At 41.2% G+C, this 18,657-nt stretch overlaps 1 protein-coding gene across 1 annotated transcript in view; it reads right to left on the bottom strand.

The window, feature by feature from the left end:
* PSMB7 (proteasome 20S subunit beta 7) overlaps positions 1-18,657 on the bottom strand; it is a 63,226-nt gene that overhangs the window by 14,378 nt on the left and 30,191 nt on the right. Inside the window, 1 exon segment of the mRNA NM_001265663.2 lies at positions 17,191-17,249. Coding sequence (NP_001252592.1) covers positions 17,191-17,249 — 59 coding nt within the window.

Here is an 18,657-nt window from a genome sequence, read left to right as displayed (position 1 = left end):
TATGACAGCAGCCATCATACTGCAAATGAAATTCAATATATTGCCATAAAATCTTTGTTCATATGCACATCTTCCATATAGAATTACGGCCCTTTCGGTAAGAAGTGTAAGTACCACATTTTCATTTATTCTCTTTCACCAAAAATTATATTCTAAAAAGACACAGAAAAAGAAGGCAGACTTACTGTGTGCAGGCTCTGTGCCAAGTACCTGATCCCACACACTCACCCATACAACGCTTTAAGGTGGTTTGGTTTTTTCCACCCAAGAAAACAAAACCTCCAGTCTCCAAAAATACCAATAATGCCACCAAGTCTTTATGTAAATTTAATTTATAAATCACTGGCGGGTTTCTCTTTTTAAACTACTTTACCTCTAAAATCATTTCACAGTTGCAAATATATTGCTTAAATTATGCTACCCTAACATTCCATCACTCATCTGGCTTGTTACATTTGGTAAAATTAAACACATCCCAATGAATTCCTCTACTACAGAATCTAGCCATTGAATCCCACGGCAAAGCAACTATCAAATTCACTGCATCAAAACTACATTCAAATGCTGACATTTCCCTAAAATACATGTAATAAAACCTCTCAGCAAACAGAACCAGTCAAATTATTTTTGGCCGCCCCATATATCAATAAAAAAGATACCATTTCATTTTCCCATTTGGCCAGTTGTTGATTATAAATCTTAACTGAAACTGACTGAGAAAGCAAAGGCACTTGAATTTTCTGTAAAAGTTTCAGGACAAGAGGGAGTCAGAGACTCAGAGTAAACTCTTGTTACACCTGATTAGCATTTTACAAACGGTCCTCCTAATGATCCCTTCAGGTATTGACTTCAGTCCATTTCATAAGAGTGAGTTTTACATCTTGTATCTTATAAACTGGGGCTACAGGGGTTACACAAGAGGCAAAAATCAATCTTCCAACCCAGGCCTCTTCAGAGCCCACGCGTGCATGCTCCATCCAGTCCATTCTTACCGCTCTATCCCCTAATTCCATTCAGCTGAGTTAAAAGCCACCGTATTTGTCAAGGAACCAAAGTTAATGAGTCTTTACGTCTTTTTAATATTCTGTTATTACCAAGGTTCTGATTCTAGAAAAACTACATTCCAACACGACAGGGTGACAATGGCGGCGAGAATGACCACATTCTACAGATAAAATATTCACTGCAAATATTTTTTTAAAATCTGTACCACTAGCTGGAATTTTAAAATATCTATTTAGTATAACTTCCTATCATTTTTTGGTTTCTGCACAATTTCAGGGTTAGGGGAGGGTAGTATAAATTACCTAACAGACACCCACAAGTAACATTACCTGTTAAGGTTAAAACTTTAACTACCTTCCTGAGGTAGGCTGCTGGGGTCTCATTATAGCAGGTAATCTGACATTCCGCCATGCACAACACACTAAGTACTAGCATCTCCCAATTACACTGCAACATAAATCTCAAAGGACATTTGAAAAGTCTACACAGCTCCTGCACCCACTGCCGAAACACAAGCACCTCTAATGGAACGTGGCAGCTTTCTAAACTAAATATTCACACGCAGGGACAGGGATGCTCAGCTCTGGCCTTATCTCACACTGAAGAGTGGATGTTAATTAAAAGGCCACACTGACTCGGGAAATGACCGCCCAGACAACTTTGGACACTGTCTGCAATTTCCTTGCCCAGCTGTCCCAACTTCCAGGACTGCACAACTGAGAGGCAGAGCAGGGGGCCCCCGTGCCTCTGGACATAACGTTCCTGTCCGAAATGCTCCCCTTCTCTTCCGCCTCCCTGTCCCACCCTTCTTCACACCCCAAGACCAAAAAAATTCATGTGAGGAGTCACATGCAATTTGAGGTCTTATAGTCCCCCAGACAGAGTCCATCAGCTCCGCTCCCGCTGTACCTCTACTGCCCACTGGATAGGTAACGTTCTCCACTTTTCATGCTGTAGTGTCCCTGCTCATGGGCCTGTGCACCCCACTAGGTTGTAAAGTCACTAAGAAAGGGACCATGTCTTAAAACCAGGCACAGGGCCTGATCAACAAAATCAAAACTCAAGGTGAATGGCATGCAAGTCCACCCTTCACATCTCTGAAGGACCACCGTCTATCAACAGCTTACAGAGGCCTTAATGGCAACTCCAGTGGCAACACAGATCGCTTCTGGTGGCGCAGATGCCAAGGAACTTCTCCCACTACACTCTGCCTTTGCCAGTTTCGATGTGCCTTAGGAGTTTTTGAGAAAGAGCACTGTTTTTTTTTTTTTTTTTTAAAGCTTTCACAATAGCAGAAGGTATCCAGGGTATATTTGTTCCTACCATAATCATTTGGCTATTTTTAGAACTGTTTTTACTTCAGCTAGCAAAACCTACACTTGATATAGGCTGTCATGGAGGAAAAAAAAAAAAAAAACCTGTCATAAAAGTAGTAATGGCTTTGAAATAGCTCATCCAAGCCAACTTTATTCTCATCCCTCTTTACTTAAGAATCACCAATCCCTTCAAATATTGGCAGTTCCGTTTATTCAGATCTTCCAATATATAAAATTTGCTGACTTTTTTCCCCCCTTGAGTTGATATAGATACACAAAAACTGCAAAGCCTTTTTTTTTTTCTTGGCTAGAAACAAAACTTCTCTGCCAGTGTAAAATACAGGGGCATTTTAAAATTACCATATGATTTAGATCCGAAGGCAAAAACAGTACAGTAGCAATTTAAAACCTTCCAGCCTGTGAAAGCTGACAATTAACTCAGTGAAATACGGTCCAAGCCCTCACGCCCCCCACCAACTCTTGTAGGCAGTGGTCTCAATTAACACCTACATGCCCTGCATTAGAAGGTTTACCATTTTATATTTTAGGTTAATTTATATATATCATGTAAACCTACACAGGTACTACATTTAAATACTTGGCCCCAAATATTATTTTAAACTTAATTTTCCACAGAGCTAATAAGAAGAAAAAACTTTGCTAAAATTCTTCATCATGCTCCAGTGTATATTAGCAAATGAGCAGTGTGTGACTGCCTTGCACACCCATGAGCCCACCACCTCCCCCTTTCTGATATCGCACACCACACAAGTATAATAAACCATGTGAATATTTCATACCGCTGTGAAATATGCTGGAGTATCAATTCAACATCTGCTGTCTTTAGGGTCCGGGAGTCCCGCAGAGACACTTTCAATTTGTAATTGAGTTCTATGCTGAATTAATCAGCAGTTTATCTTTTTTACTAAAATAATGTCTTCACCACTAACCCAGATTTACATTAACAATTTATGCCAAATTACCTGCCAAGGCAAAACTTACAAGATTCTACGCTACAATCCAGTAACACTCAGTCCTGTATTTCATTGCTTGTATTTCTTTAACCTATATACAAGAAAAGTGGAAATCCATTGTTCCAAGAGCCTGCAAAACTCTAACCACAGATGACCTCGTAGATTTGTAAGAGCCTCACTTTTGATGGTGAAATTCGTGCTGGTTTCCTCCTCTCCCCCTGAAAGCCACTGTTCAGTAAATGGTTATGACTCCAAATTTTTACCAAATAGAATTCTAAAATGAAATAAAGTCAGTGAATAACAAAAGAGTATCTTTTATTTCTTTTCCCAAGGAAAATCTTCCCATTCTCAGTCTTGGCTTGGCTCAAGAGACAGAAACAAGACAACCAAGATAAAGGAAGGATTTTTAGTGCTTATTATGCACCTGAGACCCAAGTTAGCAAAGGCAATTCAATTTGAAGAGGGGTGAAGTCCTATTCTCTCTATGATATCACGACGCAGAATATTTTATTAGCAGTATCTTCCTCTGAATTCCACCTGTACAGTTAAAAATCTCCAAACACTTACTGAATTCAACACTATCTCTGAATCTAGCTCTCACCTCTCTCTCTCTGAATCGTCTCTGGTCACAAGACCAGAAGTTTTTTGCTTGCTGGACTTTTGCCACAGGTGCCAGCAGACAACATACTTCATGAAATATTTCTCCTATATGGTGTATGTCCCCCTACACTTCAGTTCTAGGAAATATGTAAAGCAAAAGCATTTCGAATGGAACACCTGCTCCAAAGAAATGCATCATAAGTAGTTACCTATCAACTACAGAATAGAATAATCCCATCTTTTCAATCTACTTTGCCAATAGCTGCACAAGGAATTGCCACCACCATACACAACAGCCTCTCTCAGTACTGCCTCTGCATTACAGCACCAAACCGAACAGCTTGCAATCACTTGGAACCTGTGACTATCTGCTGATGACATACTGGTTACATGAGAATATGAAATTCAGTGTTTACACAGCAGGGCAGAAGACATGACAGAATTTTCAGAAATATTTTTGGGAGAAAAATCAACAACGTCAATAACAAAGCCAATATACCATTTGTTGATATCCTTTCATTATTCCTGTAAGAACTGGAAATAGAGACCTTCAAAATGTATATAGTCACTTTTCTAAGATTTGTTGATTCTTGAATTCCAGAGACCTGGCACCAAAAAGAATCCATTCCCAGCTTATGGAGATTTTTGGTAAACTATGCCTTTCCTCTTCTGTTTCCTTCCATCTAACCCATTTCCTGAAATTAAATGGGAATAAGTCACACTTTCTAAAATTTCCTTCAACCCTTCCCCAAACATCCCACTTTCAACTTCAACTTTTATTAAAGGCAGAATGCAATGGCAAGCATAGAAATGAGGACCAGCTACCACCATTAATTGAGGTTCTGGAGATAAAGAGATGAGGAAGACAATGACTTGACAGAAGAATACACATTCTGTGGCCATTTCTAAGTCCAAGAAGACTAACGAATCCTAGAGAATCAAGAAAGAAAGAAGCAATTACTTCTAAAATTCCAAACTCTGTGTGGTAGGAAGCCAAGTCCTGCTCTTGAAATCAGGTGAAAGACTAAATACAATTTCTGTCTGCTCTGTAAGATGCCACAAAATGCAAAAAGCAAGAAGACTGAAGAGCAGCCTTAACTCAAGAAGTCCCTTGTGACCTCTCCAAAGCTGGCCACCAGTGGGCTCCAATGCACAAGAACAAGCTCACTTCTTAAAAGGGGGACAACTCAAAATATCTGGTGCTGGTGGGAACCTTTCACCTTCAACAGTGTTCCTCATCATCATCTATTCTAAAGGCAGAATGGGTAATTTTCCAAATCACCCACTGAACCATAAATGCCAACTTCAATAACTGTTCATTTCTAAAATTAACTGGTTAGCACTATTAGAAATCACTACTTAGAATAATTCCATACAGGACCCCAGGGATTGTATCTTAGGGTTCGGACATCTCTAAAACCTAACGTTTTATGTTAAATAAAGCCAGAAAATTATTGGGGAAAACTGATACATCTTTTGATCCAATAATAAAGACAATTTATTACATCTAGTGCTTCAGGTCTTAAGGAAAGCCAATAAGCAGGAATTATGACCAAAATCAAATGACAGAAATAGCCTCAGGGAGAGCCTCTGAAAAGGCCCTTTCAATATTTAAACAAATGTACAATCACCAACCCAATTACGGCACAAATCCAGTGTACAAAGGAAGCACGTCAAATGTTTCAATTGTCTCATCTAAATATTTCCATAGCTGCACTAGTTCTTAGCAAAAAATCCATCAAAACCACAATAAGATACCAACTCACACACACCTACCACGATGACTACAATCCAAAGGATGATAAGTCTTGGTGAGGATGTATGGAAATCGAAACCTTCACACACTGCTAGTGGCACAGACGCTTTGGCAAACTCTGGCAGTTCCACAAAAGGTTAAACATAGAGTAACTATATGACCTGGCAATCTTGCTCCTAGAATTTCTCTTCCCAAGAGAAATCGTAACATATGTCCATACAAAAACTTGTACACCAATGTTCATAGCAGCATTATAAATATAGTCATATAGTGAAAACAATCCAAATGTCCAACTAATGAATAAATAAGTAAAATGTGGTATGTCCACACAACAGAATACTATTTGACCGTCAAAAGAAATAAAATACTGATATATGCTACAACACGGGTGAAATACCACACGAAGTGAAAGAAGCTAGGCACAAAAGACCACACGTTATATGATTACATTTATATGGAATGTCCAGAATAGGCAAGTGTACAGAGACAGTGGATTCGTTATCGCCTAGGGCTGGGAGGGTTGGGGGAAAATGGGGAGTGATAGCAAATAAGAATGGAGTTATTATTTTTTTAAGGTGATGAAAATGTCCTAAGATTGACTGTGGTAATAGCTGTACATCTCTGTGAATACACTAAAAACCACTGAACTATACACTTAAGAACAGGTGAATTGCATAGGTGTGAATTATCAATGAAGCTGTTATTACGTAGTAATAGAACTGGGTATCCCACACTTTTAGAATAGTAGACCTAAAAAAGTAGTCAAAACATCTGATTAGTTACAAGTCAATCAATAAACTCACACTTTAATATTAATTTCTTTAAAGCTAAGACACCAGCACAGTGGCTTGTGCCTGTAATTCCAGCTACTCAGGAGGCTGAGACAGGCAGATCACTGGAGGCCAGGAGTTCAAGACTAGCCTGGACAGCATAGTGAGACCACTTACCTAAAATTTTTTTAAAATTAGCTGAGTATGGCAGCACCCTCCTGTACTTCAGCTACTTGGGGAGGCTCAGGCAGAAGGATCCCTTGAACCCAGGCATTCAAGGCTGTAGTGAGCTATAAGTGTGCCATTGCACTCCAGCCTGAGCAACAGAGCAAGATCCCATCTCTAAAAAATAAAAATAAATAAATAAAAGCTAGAGATTGGCCAGGCACGGTGGCTCATGCCTGTAATCCCAGCACTTTTGGAGGCTGAGGTGGCAGATCACCTGAGGTCAGGAGTTCAAGACCAGCCTGGCCAATACGGCAAAACAGCATCTCTACTAAAAATACAAAAATCAGCCGGGCATGGTGGCGTACACCTGTAATCCCAGCGACTTAGAAGGCTGAGCCAGGAGAACCACTTGAACCCAGGAGGTTGAGGTTGCAGGCAACAGAGTGAGACTCCATCTCAAAAAAAAAAAAAAAAAAAGCTAAGGCTCATAATAAACAAAAATACCAGCATAAATCTTTTTTTTTTTCTTTCTTTCTTTGAGACAGGGTCTCGCTCTGTAGCCCCAGGCTGCAGTGCAATGGCACAACTCACCACAGCCTTGACTGCCCTGGCTCAAGCGATCCTCTCTCGCCTCAGCCTCCTAAGTAGCTGAGACTACAGGGATATACCACCATATCCGACTAATTTTTTCTATTTTTTGTAGAGACAGGGTTTCATCATGTTGCCCAGGCTGGTCTCAAACTCCTGAACTCAAGCGATCCGCCCGTCTTGGCCTCCCAGAATGCTGGGATTACAGGCATGAGCCGTAGCGCCTGGCCTAGCATAAATCCTTAAAAGCATTTAATGAGAAAATAATTTTGGGTCTAAATACACATTATTCCCCCCAAGACAAACGAGATAACCGAAAAAGATGTAACAACCAAATATAACCTTAAAACCTAAAAATCGGAGAAGTGAGTCAAGTTCAGCTCATTAAACCGACACCTATTAAAGCACCATAAGAAAAACAGCCTGAAACACCATCAAAACAGATAGGAAAATCATTGTTTATAATAGTTATCGAAGGTCGGGGTTTTTGTTTAATTTTGCATTTACGTAAAACTCTGTGTTTGATGCCAACAGGGTTCAAGTTGCACAGGAAGGTGCTTCGGCTAAACACAGATAGTCTTCCTTGATCTCCATTGTCTGCTGTGTGGGTTCCGCCAGCAAACCTCCCAGCGAGTGGTCACCTTCCTATGGAGTCATTAAACCTCTGAATGTCAGCTGGTGGGATTAGCCAGCAGCTTCCACACCTGAGCCCCTGTGGCAGGGACAGAGGCATTTGGATCAAGATCACTAATGAATACAGAATTCATATGCCGCTTGTCAGGGCTCCTGAGCTCAGAGTCGCACAGATGCAACCTAAATAAGACGGAGGACAGAACAATCGTTGACGAAGATTAAAAAGTTTTGGCAGTTGGGAAAAAAAGAACACCTCATTATTCAAATATGATAGTCTTGCTTATTTATTTTTTTATTTTTGTTCAAGTTATTCATGATTCGCCTCAAATGGACAAATGCCATTCACCAATATTTAAAGACTTCTTGGTCTCATTACTAAATTTGAAGAGGGCTGTGCTGTCTGTACATCAGCCAAACTGGGAAAACAGCTTTCCTGTAAAACAGCTCTCTTATAAATAATATTTGGAAAATTTTAGGGGAATAAAACAATCACAGGCTATTTAGTATAGAGAGCAGTTACAAAGTGAAAACAAAAATCTAGAATTAAAAGAAAAAAATGAACAGCCACATGATTTTATTATATTTACTAACATCTCTGTATCTCTGACTTCCTTAAACCTTTCTGTTCCTGGGTTCCCTCCAATCACAGAGCTTGCCAAAGAGGGTTACACACCTTGTCTGACACTTGTTTGGCTTTCTGCCGCCTTCACAAGACCTCATCAGATAAAAGGAACAGCCCAAGCAGCCCACACCTCTGCTCACCTGGAATAAGATGTCTTTCCCAGTCTTGTTAAAGAATTCCAGGAACAATAAAATGTTAAAGAATTAAAGAAATAAGATGTCTTTCCCATTCTGTTGTGAAAAAATGACAAAGGGGCAGATATAGCACAGTGGCTGAACCCATCGGAGGGCTCTATTGTCAGGCTGACCAAGGTTCAGACTCTGACTCTTCCACTGAGTGTGTGACCTCTGGCCAGTTATTTGACCTCCCTACGGCCCAATTTTCTTCTCTACAAAATGAAGACAACAAAGTACTAAACTCAAGGAATTGCTGAAAAGTAAATGAAATAATATACCGTTGTCTATGACCACCACCATATGCCTGTCTCCAATATTACGCTTTCAGATAAGAAGGACTGTATCTATCTATATCACACTGTAAATTCACCAAGCCTGATGCCAGCACAAATAATCACATTAGTCGTTGCTATGCGATGTTTGTATCCTACTACTGAATAACTAAAAAAATAAAAGCAGCTGCCATATTTTAGAGCCAATTTTGTGTGAGCCAGCATCTAAGGTGTTTTACAGGCCACATCTAATGCTCACAGCAACGTGCAGGCAGGCAGGTAGGTCTCTGTTCCGATTGTACAGACGAGGATGCCCCTCTTCCCAGAGTCCTGATGTGAGGACAGAGGAAACAGACCTGCAGCCCAATCCTCTAGTTCCTAAGCCCCACGCCCCTTTCCATGCGACCATATTGAACTCAGGCTATGTTCTCCTTTGGGATCATTCTATATGCCAAATTGCACAGATTTTTTAATCAAAATAATGTAGATCTCTCACACTATTGTCCATCTGCAAAGCACAAACGAACCTGCAACTCAGTGTCTTCCTAATACTGGACTTATTAAAAAAACACACACAGTTACTTCTAAGATTTGCTGTCAGAAAACCATACTGGTATCAACTCTCATTATTTAAAGTGGATCTATAGCTGCCTGCAATGACAGATTAATTCTGTTTCCTCAGTAGCTAGGTGTTTGGCATCACGTTTGTGAGGTAACCACAAGCCTTTAGGGCGAAAGCTGCTCACATCTTTAGCAATCTATAAGGGCTTCTCTAGAGGCCAACACTTGCCGAGTGATGAAATATGACTCCATAAATCAGACGGCTGAAGTAGCGCTTGTATACGTCACCATCTATCTTCATAGCTTCTCTCTGAAGGGTGTAGGATAGGAGCTCATCCCTCGGTATTGCAACCAGAGAAAGGACCATCACAGTTGGCATTGACTAAGCATGTGCTACTTAAAACTGAAGACACACTAAGACTAGGAAAAAAAAGATCCTGCTGGTGTTAGCACGCCTCAGGCAGTGGTAGAAGCTTCAGCAACTCATCTTCAAAAGGCAGAGAGCCAGAGCTCTAGAAACCTGCAAAAATTGGCTAAGCCTGCAGTCTTCATTTCTTTAAGTTGAGCATCTTCAAAGTCTAGAATTCTAACTGTAGGGCACAGCAGCTGCCACTGCAGATCTGATCCTCTCAGCTTTTGGCAGCTCTCAACTTGAGATTCTAGCAAAAGAATTTTTCAAGTTGCTATTATTGCCTGTCATGGATTTATAAATATTGTGCACTATCTGCTGTGGCATGGCTCTCATGGGACGCCAGAGCATGCCAAATGCATAACAGAATGAAAAACAGTTTCTATTCTTCAAATAAATGCTAATTTTTTTTAACTGTGCTCACACGATGTGTTTGGTGACCAACTTCAATAGTACAGAATATGTATCAGAGAAGGGGAAAAAAAAGCTGATTGTCTTTTCCAGCAGCATTCAGCTGCTACTTTCATTAAGCTTGTTTAATTAGATTCCAGATGCTAATTTGCAAGTCGATACCAGAGGGTGCAGGACAGTTTGCCTTTGAATCATCTCCCTGTGATGTGAGGGTCCTGCCGCACACCACTACCCTTCAGCGGCCCTCGCACGATATTCTGACAATTAGTGCAAAGAGGGGGCAGTATTAATCTTGACACACTAAATATTAATCTTCTACCCATTTTAATGAATTGTAATCTCCAAGAGTTTAAATTTCTCAGTAGGCCAAATGAAAACATCCCTTCTTACAAAGAAATGGAATGGAAGGAAAACTCACCTACATTATCGGATTCATTTAATTCTCTCTCCCTTAAAACCAAATACATGTTTCATTTTAGAAATTTTCAAGATACATATCTGCCAAGCTAGCACCGTATTTCCAGGTACCATGGTCAAACTCCTTATTCTTAACTGGAAAATGGACTGAAAATGCCCCAGCATGGTTATCACTAGTTTTCCTGTCCAGCTAAGCTAGCCTATGGGTAACAACCAGGACCAGGAGCTGAATTCTTATACCAGCCTTAACAATAGAGAAAAAAAAATCCGGGGGAACGCTCTGAGCAATTCATCATCACCAAAAAAACCTCTCATCTAACTGACCCCTTGTCATCAGGTCAACTTACACTTTTTATCCACCCATTCAACACATACTGGCTGAATACCTACGATGCACCAGTCACCATACTAGGGCAAGGGAACAGAAACGACCAGGTGTACCCACAGTCCCTGCCAGAGAAGAATTCAGGCTCACAGCAAGGGAACAAACAAAAAAATGAAAATTAGAAGACCACTCGAGGTAGCGTTTAGGCCAAAACTGGGTGAGACTTTTTGAAGATTTTTAATGTGCCCTAAGCTCACAGGGTTAGTTGAAACTCAGGAACTGAGGACTTTTACTTGAGGCAAGTCATGGCTCAGATAACTTTAAACAGCAGAAGCCCATCTTGGGCATTTACAAATCCCAGCTGGGTTTCACTCTTCCGCTTTTTTGGCCTGTAATTTCCCAATGAGCATTTGCCCTTTGCCCCATCTTCATTTTCCCTGTGTCCTTAATGGGGTGCTTGCTTTGCTGATTCTGTGCCCCAACACTGCATGCTATTTGAGAAGTGTGCTGGTTATCATCCTCTGTTATCTTGAAAAGAGGTTCAGCACTTTCCGGATAAGAAGAAGAGAAAGTCCCTTCCATTTCCCAGGTGTTTTTGATAACTCAGACTAAGCTCAGGGTTCTCCTACTGTCTCAAGGCAACACACACATACTGAACCTCAGGAGCTAAGAACAGAGATGATTTCATGGCCCCTGCCCTCAAGGAGCTCCCTCTCTCACTGGCATAGAGGAGATGCCTCAGAAAACAACAGGACAGGTGTGTACAGTGCAGCACAGGGACACAAATAAATGAAGCAGCAGGCCGGGCGCGGTGGCTCAAGCCTGTAATCCCAGCACTTTGGGAGGCCAAGACGGGTGGATCACGAGGTCAGATCAAGACTATCCTGGCTAACACGGTGAAACCCCGTCTCTACTAAAAAAATACAAAAAAAAAAAAACTAGCCGAGCGAGGTGGCGGCGCCTGTAGTCCCAGCTACTCGGGAGGCTGAGGCAGGAGAATGGCGTAAACCCGGAAGGCGGAGCTTGCAGTGAGCTGAGATCCGGCCACTGCACTCCAGCCTGGGTGACAGAGCGAGACTCTGTCTCAAAAAAAAAAAAAAATTAAGCAGCAACTGAGGATACTGCTGGGGGGCACCAGAGGTAAGGAGTCCATGGCCAGCCAGTGCACGCTATATTCAAAGAACAGTGAGCAGACAAGAATAACCAAAGGGAACCTATGTTCCCCCAAAATTTAATCCCTGGGCTTACACGTGATGGTGATATATGAATCATTTTTATTTCTATTAATAGTATGTACCCACTTTCATGTGTCCTGAAGAAAAATACAGGCTGGCCATGGTGGTTCATCTGAACTCAGGAGTCTGAGACCATCCTGGGCAACACAGTGAGACCTCATCTCTACTAAAATTCAAAAAAATTAGCCAAGCGTTGTGGTACACAACTATAGTCCCAGCTACTTGGGAGGCAGAGGTGAGAAGATCACTTGAGGCTGGGAAGTTGAGAGTGCAGTGAGCCCTGGTCATGCCACTGCACTCCAGCCTGGGCAACAGAGCAAGATCCTGTCTCAAAAAAGAAAAAGAAAAGTAGAACCAGTACATCAAATCCAGGATTTCAGATATAAACTGTATTTTAAAAATAAATTTAAGTTAAAAAGGTGAATCAAAGTGGTTGTGGGAAAGATGGAGAATGGAACTGACTGAAAAGGGGCCCTCAGGGTTAAAGAAATGTTCTCTGTCTTCATTTGAGTGCCAAAACCCACTGAACGATATACACTCAAGATCTGTGCGCTTTACTCAACGCCTGTAATCCCAGCACTTTGAGAGGCTGAGGCGGGCGGATCACGAGGTCAGGAGATCGAGACCATCCTGGCTAACAAGGTGAAACCCAGTCTCTACTAAAAAATATAAAAAATTAGCTGGGCGTGGTGGCAGGCACCTGTAGTCCCAGCTACTGGGGAGGTTGAGGCAGGAGAATGGCGTGAAACCAGGAGGCAGAGTTTGCAGTAAGCCAAGATGGCGCCACTGCACTCCAGCCTGGGTGATAGAGTGAGACTCCGTCTCAAAAAAAAAAAAAAGATCTGTGCACTTTATTATATGTAAAATATACCTTAATTTATTAGAGTTAATTTAAATTTTCAAAAAAGTTAATAGAGCAGGTGGCACCTGGATATGGCAGAAACCTTAAATGTAATGTGTAAATGACAAGTTCAAAATACAGTGATAGGCTGGTCCTGCCCAATAAATGTTCTAATAGCTACAGTTTAAAAAGTAGAATTAGATGACATTTTATTAATATGTTTATTTAGCCAATATACTTAAAACAGTACCATTTAACATATAATCAGTATAAAAGTTATTGAGATGTTTTAAAAGCTTCCTGCATTAAGTCTCTGAAACCTGGTGTGTGTTTTCCACTTACAGACCCTCTCAATTGACATTTCAAACGCTCAATAACCACCTGAGGTTAGCACTGGACAGTGCAGCTAGAGATGACGAGAATGCAAGAAAGGTTTTTAAGGTGGGAGGAACTTGTATTCCATAAATATTATAGTCCAAAGGCCCAGCACTATCCAAAGTACAGGTTTGTAGATCAGGAAACAGAAAGACTTTGGGCTTCCTCTATTTTGTTATTTGTTTTAACAATAAAGCCAAGAGTTTGTTTCATAAGTCTGGCCTAAAAATTACTGTTGGTTAAAAAATTTGTTATTACAACAGCCTAAAACTGCCCCTTTGCAACGCAATTCTCTGTGAGTGAGTGGCAGTTACTGTCCTGGCAACCCATTCTAGGTGTGAAAGGCAGCAGTGCTGTTCTCCTGGCTTTCTGTCTGAGACACATCCAGAAGCCTTTCCACACTGAAAGGAAACAGCAGGCTTAGTCACCCAATTCTGTGGTCTCTAATTAGGCAAGAAAAGTTATCCTGGGCTTCTGGACACAGAAAGTAAGTCTCCCTGGAAAGAAGGAAAAGTAAAAGTTTGGAAATTTTAAACCAAAATGTCTTTGTTATGAGTTCTATACAAACGCAGAACCAGAAATGACAGTTACCTTGGCTGAATCTAAAATGGTGTCCTCTCAACTTTGCTAGGCAGTCTCGGCCTTCATTTAATATTCACCAAAAGCAAACACTGTGGTCAGCACAGTTAGTGGCTTGGTCTTTGCAATAAATGTTTCCTACTAACTACTAACATCTCTTGAGATCTTTAAACAATTATCTGCTGACAGCTGTTATTCTATTATGTGCCTTCTGTTTACTTTCAAACTCAACCACTAAAGAAGAAGGTACCATCTTCACCTTAATAAAGTGATTTTCGGCCGGGCATGGTGGCTGACACCTGTAATTCCAGCACTTTGGGAGGCCAAGGTAGGCAGACTGCTTGAGCTCAGGAGTTCCAGACCCACCTGGGCAGCATGATGAAACCCAGTCTCTACAAGAATTGCTTGAACCCAGGAGGCAGAGGTTACAGTGAGCCGAGATCATGCCACTGCACTCCAGCCTGGGTGACAAGAGTGAGACTCTGTCTCTCCCTCTTTTTTTTTCAGACAGAGTCTGGCTCTGTTACCCAGGCTGGAGTGCAGTGGTATGATCTCAGCTTTCTGCAACCTCCGCCTCCCAGGTTCAAGTGATTCTCCTTCCTCAGCCTCCCAAGTAGCTGGGATTACAGGCGCCTGCTACCACGCCTGGCTAATTTTCATATTTTTAGTAGAGACAGGTTTCATCATGTTGGTCAGGCTGGTCTCGAACTCCTGGCCTCAAGTGATCCCCATACCTCGGCCTCTCAAAGTGTTGGGATTGCAGGCATGAGCTGTTGCGCCCGGCCGAGACTGTCTCAAATAAATAAAGTGATTTTCACTGATTGTCAGTGTGCATGTGGTTTCAATAACAAGTGAATAAAAACCAGTCACCTAAAACTGTCCATTTAAATAATCAATGTGAAATAAGAATATGGCCAACCTGTTTCAAGGTCTCACAGCTAATGCAGAACCAAGTGCTCCCAGTTATGGACGCAACTGATCTAAGAAACATTCTTCAGATTGATAGTATCAATTTTATTTAAGGGATGCTGACATTCCCCTTTACTTCCCAAAATCACATCAAATATTAAATTCACAGCCTTTGAACCATTTCAAATCCAAACTCTAAATAAGGTAAAATTAAGTCACTTCTAATGTACCTCATACTCTCAACTTTTCCTGCAATTCTCATTTTTATTTAACATACACAAGTCCGGCCGGGCGCGGTGGCTCAAGCCTGTAATCCCAGCACTTTGGGAGGCCGAGACGGGCGGATCACGAGGTCAGGAGTTCGAGACCATCCTGGCTAACACGGTGAAACCCCGTCTCTACTAAAAAATATGAAAAAAAACTAGCCGGGCGAGGTGGCGGGCGCCTGTAGTCCCGGCTACTCGGGAGGCTGAGGCAGGAGAATGGCGTAAAAACCCGGGAGGCGGAGCTTGCAGTGAGCTGAGATCCGGCCACTGCACTCCAGCCTGGGCGACACAGCGAGACTCTGTCTCAAAAAAAAAAAAAAAAAATACACAAGTCCAATCAAAGCTTTCAGGAAGATTTGAAAAGATTAATGTGTTTTAAAGAAGGATTTGGCATTACTGAGGTGATTTTCTTAACAAAACTCCGAGTCTGCCTCCCTGTACCTCTGTGAATTCTAATGGATGTGTAGAACCTTAGGAACTCCTCTCCTGTAGTTAGAAGACTGGGGAACTTTTTTCTTTTCTTTTTCAAGTGACCTAGTATTAATATATCCTATTTTTTCTCTGTATTTAAGAAGGCCAAACAGAAAATAATGCTGATATGGGAACAACTGTTCACATTGAGAAATGAGAACAGAATCCTAATCTCATTTATAGTCTATACTTGGACTTGTTTACTATTCTTAATTGGAACAAGACACCATCATTTTTAGTATAAAACCCCTACATTCTATACACTATGTTTTAATTCCTGCAGCATCCGAGAAGGGAAGGAATCTGACAGAGTGACCAAGTCACTTATTTGAGCTGCCCCCATGTACCGAGGGGAGGTGTCGCAGCTTCCTGCAGAAAACCCCTGTCTGTCCTGGCTGATCAGTATCTTTAATCCTATTTTCTCTGGCTTTGACAGCACTTGGTCCGAACCTAAAGGGCAGAGAGAGCTTCAGAGTTCCAACGACACTTGGTGCTCCAATGACAATGAGATGACGGAAGAACAAAGTATTTTTAATATGCAGTCTTTTCCAAAGATGACTGGACATAAGGCACTGTCAAAAAGCAATTCCCAGAGACACCCTCTGGCCCCTAAACAATACTGCAAAGTCAGAAATGGCAGAAACCTATATACTAAGAAATAGGGTAAACCACTCATAAACTACCTATTAATTGTTAAAAAGAAGTTGATACTCCCCATCAAAAAATTAATAACCATCAAAAAAGCTTATGTGCCGAATGCTGGTTTAGCGGCAAGGATGTAGTGCCGTGGAGGAATAACGTGGTACCATGATGGATCCAGGCATATCCAACATTCCTGTGACAGTGACCATGGAAGAGCTGTGTATTTGTCCTGAAGATGTGTGGGGTGGGGACAATCTATCATTAAAGTAGACTTAAGTGGAGTGTCATTCAGAAGATACCACCTTCCCCCACCACCAAAGAAAATACAATAAAAGAATCTCTCATACATGTATCTGAGACACCAGATCACTACACTCTGAGATGATTCCACCACATGCATGGTCTTGTCCCCATCTTCTGCCAGATGCAGAATCACCTATAGGGATTTTTAAAACTGCCTCCATTTTCAGGTTATGTCTCTGTAACATACAAAGACATACACCGTTTTTTCTATTCTTAGTAAGAACAGAAAAACCTGTCATTTTGAGATATCGTGACACAGAAAGCTTGGTGCACAAGAAAACATTCCACGTTGTCGCTGCCTTTACAGTCCAGAAGATTCCTAGACAGCCCAAAGCCCAGAGCAAAAAGCTGGATAGCGCTGGTGCCTCAAGCCCAAGGAAGGGCACAGCTGGGCCACTACAAAAGGAAGCTCGTCTCTTCGGCAAAGAGACCATCTGTGCCAAAGAACATTCCAACTAACAACAGTGCCGTACAAGCTCGGGAGGAATCAACAATCAATTTGTAAATGTTCAAGACAAAACCAGAAAAATCTCTGAAAGAGAATAAAACTGCAGGGACTTACATACCTCCATGTCTGGCCTAAACTTATCTTCAAATACAGCCATTGCTGCCAAGGAGCCAGAACCTGTAAGAAAAAGGTGCACTTTTAGTGTATTTTATGATATACCAGCTTCTCCATCTCAAGTTTACCTAGGGGCAACAAAAACAGCAAAACATGCCCGGTGTCTCATTCAAGTGCAGTGTAAATATTAATTCCACAGGGCCACATAAACCAGGTGAAAACAGTGCTCTTCAAAAGCCCGGAGTCACACTTACCACTATCTAAGGTAAATCTGCAACTGGTCCTACTTCCACCACTGACAGGTTTAACTGTAAATTATTCACAATAAAATGCTGAAGCATGAAAATGAGGTTATGGAGAATTTGGATTTTTTTCAAACAGTGACTGCCACATAATCTCCCATGTTCTATGTTGTGAGTCTAGTGCCCCATATTGTGCCTTGGCAGGCTGCTGGGTATAGCGCTAAATAGCAAGCCAGTTCGAAAGAAAAGATTGTTTTAATGAGCTGGCCCTGGTAGAGTCACCTTGACACGCAGGGAAGAAACTACCGCACCAGCAATGGTAATAGAACTGCGAGCAGCAGCCACCAGGTTATTCCAGCTACAACTGTAAAACACTTTATTATGTGGCATTTATTTGGAGCTATTATTTTTAGTTTGTACTTTGAAGAGTAACAGCTGAATAGACAAAATGACAAAGAAACAAAAATTTATTATCACAATAGCAAATGGCTGAAAGGTTATGCTGCATAGACATTAACAGATAGCAAATTTATCCCTACAAAAGTAGGATGTAAAGGCATTACGAATAAGTGTGGGCTCCCTTTGAATGGACGCAAAAGGCAGCTCAGCACTCCTTGAAAATTTAAATTTGCTTTGTTCAAAAACCAGAGAATCCTTAGAAAATCATCATCTTGTCTTTACAGGTCCTGGCAATATTTCAGTATACTCCACTTTTGGAGAGAGGATAGAGTTGCCCACAATTTTTTACTCCAATTAGAAGATTTTTTTGGCATTTATTACTTTTTAACTTGTTTTGCATAACACTATCTATTTAGCTAGGTCACAGAGAAAACCATATTTTCTATTTAAAATGATTTGTGTACATCGCTTGACCACCTCAATGGTTTAGCAAAAGAAAAAGGCAGCGATTAAACAGTTTCAAATGAGGTGTCCTGCTGATTTTATCAAGTCTGCTGAATGTATAATGAAAAAGGAGAAGCTGACAGCAACGCCGCATTGAGAAAATACAGACTACCTTATCTGAACCATTTAAGGAGGTCCAATTATAGATCAAATTTAAAGGGTAGAAACAGCAGATTTACAGACACAAATCAATGAACATGGTAATCCCGATGAATATGACAGATACTCCTGTTAGGGAATATTGCTGCGGTTGAGGATCATTACCTTCACAGTACCGGATACATCACATCTAAAGCAGTAGGAAGCGTCAAGTGTAGACCAGCATT

This window comes from Macaca mulatta, chromosome 15 (assembly GCF_049350105.2).
Source record: "Macaca mulatta isolate MMU2019108-1 chromosome 15, T2T-MMU8v2.0, whole genome shotgun sequence".
Lineage (NCBI taxonomy): Eukaryota > Metazoa > Chordata > Mammalia > Primates > Cercopithecidae > Macaca > Macaca mulatta.
This window is presented reverse-complemented; position numbering and strand designations above follow the sequence as displayed.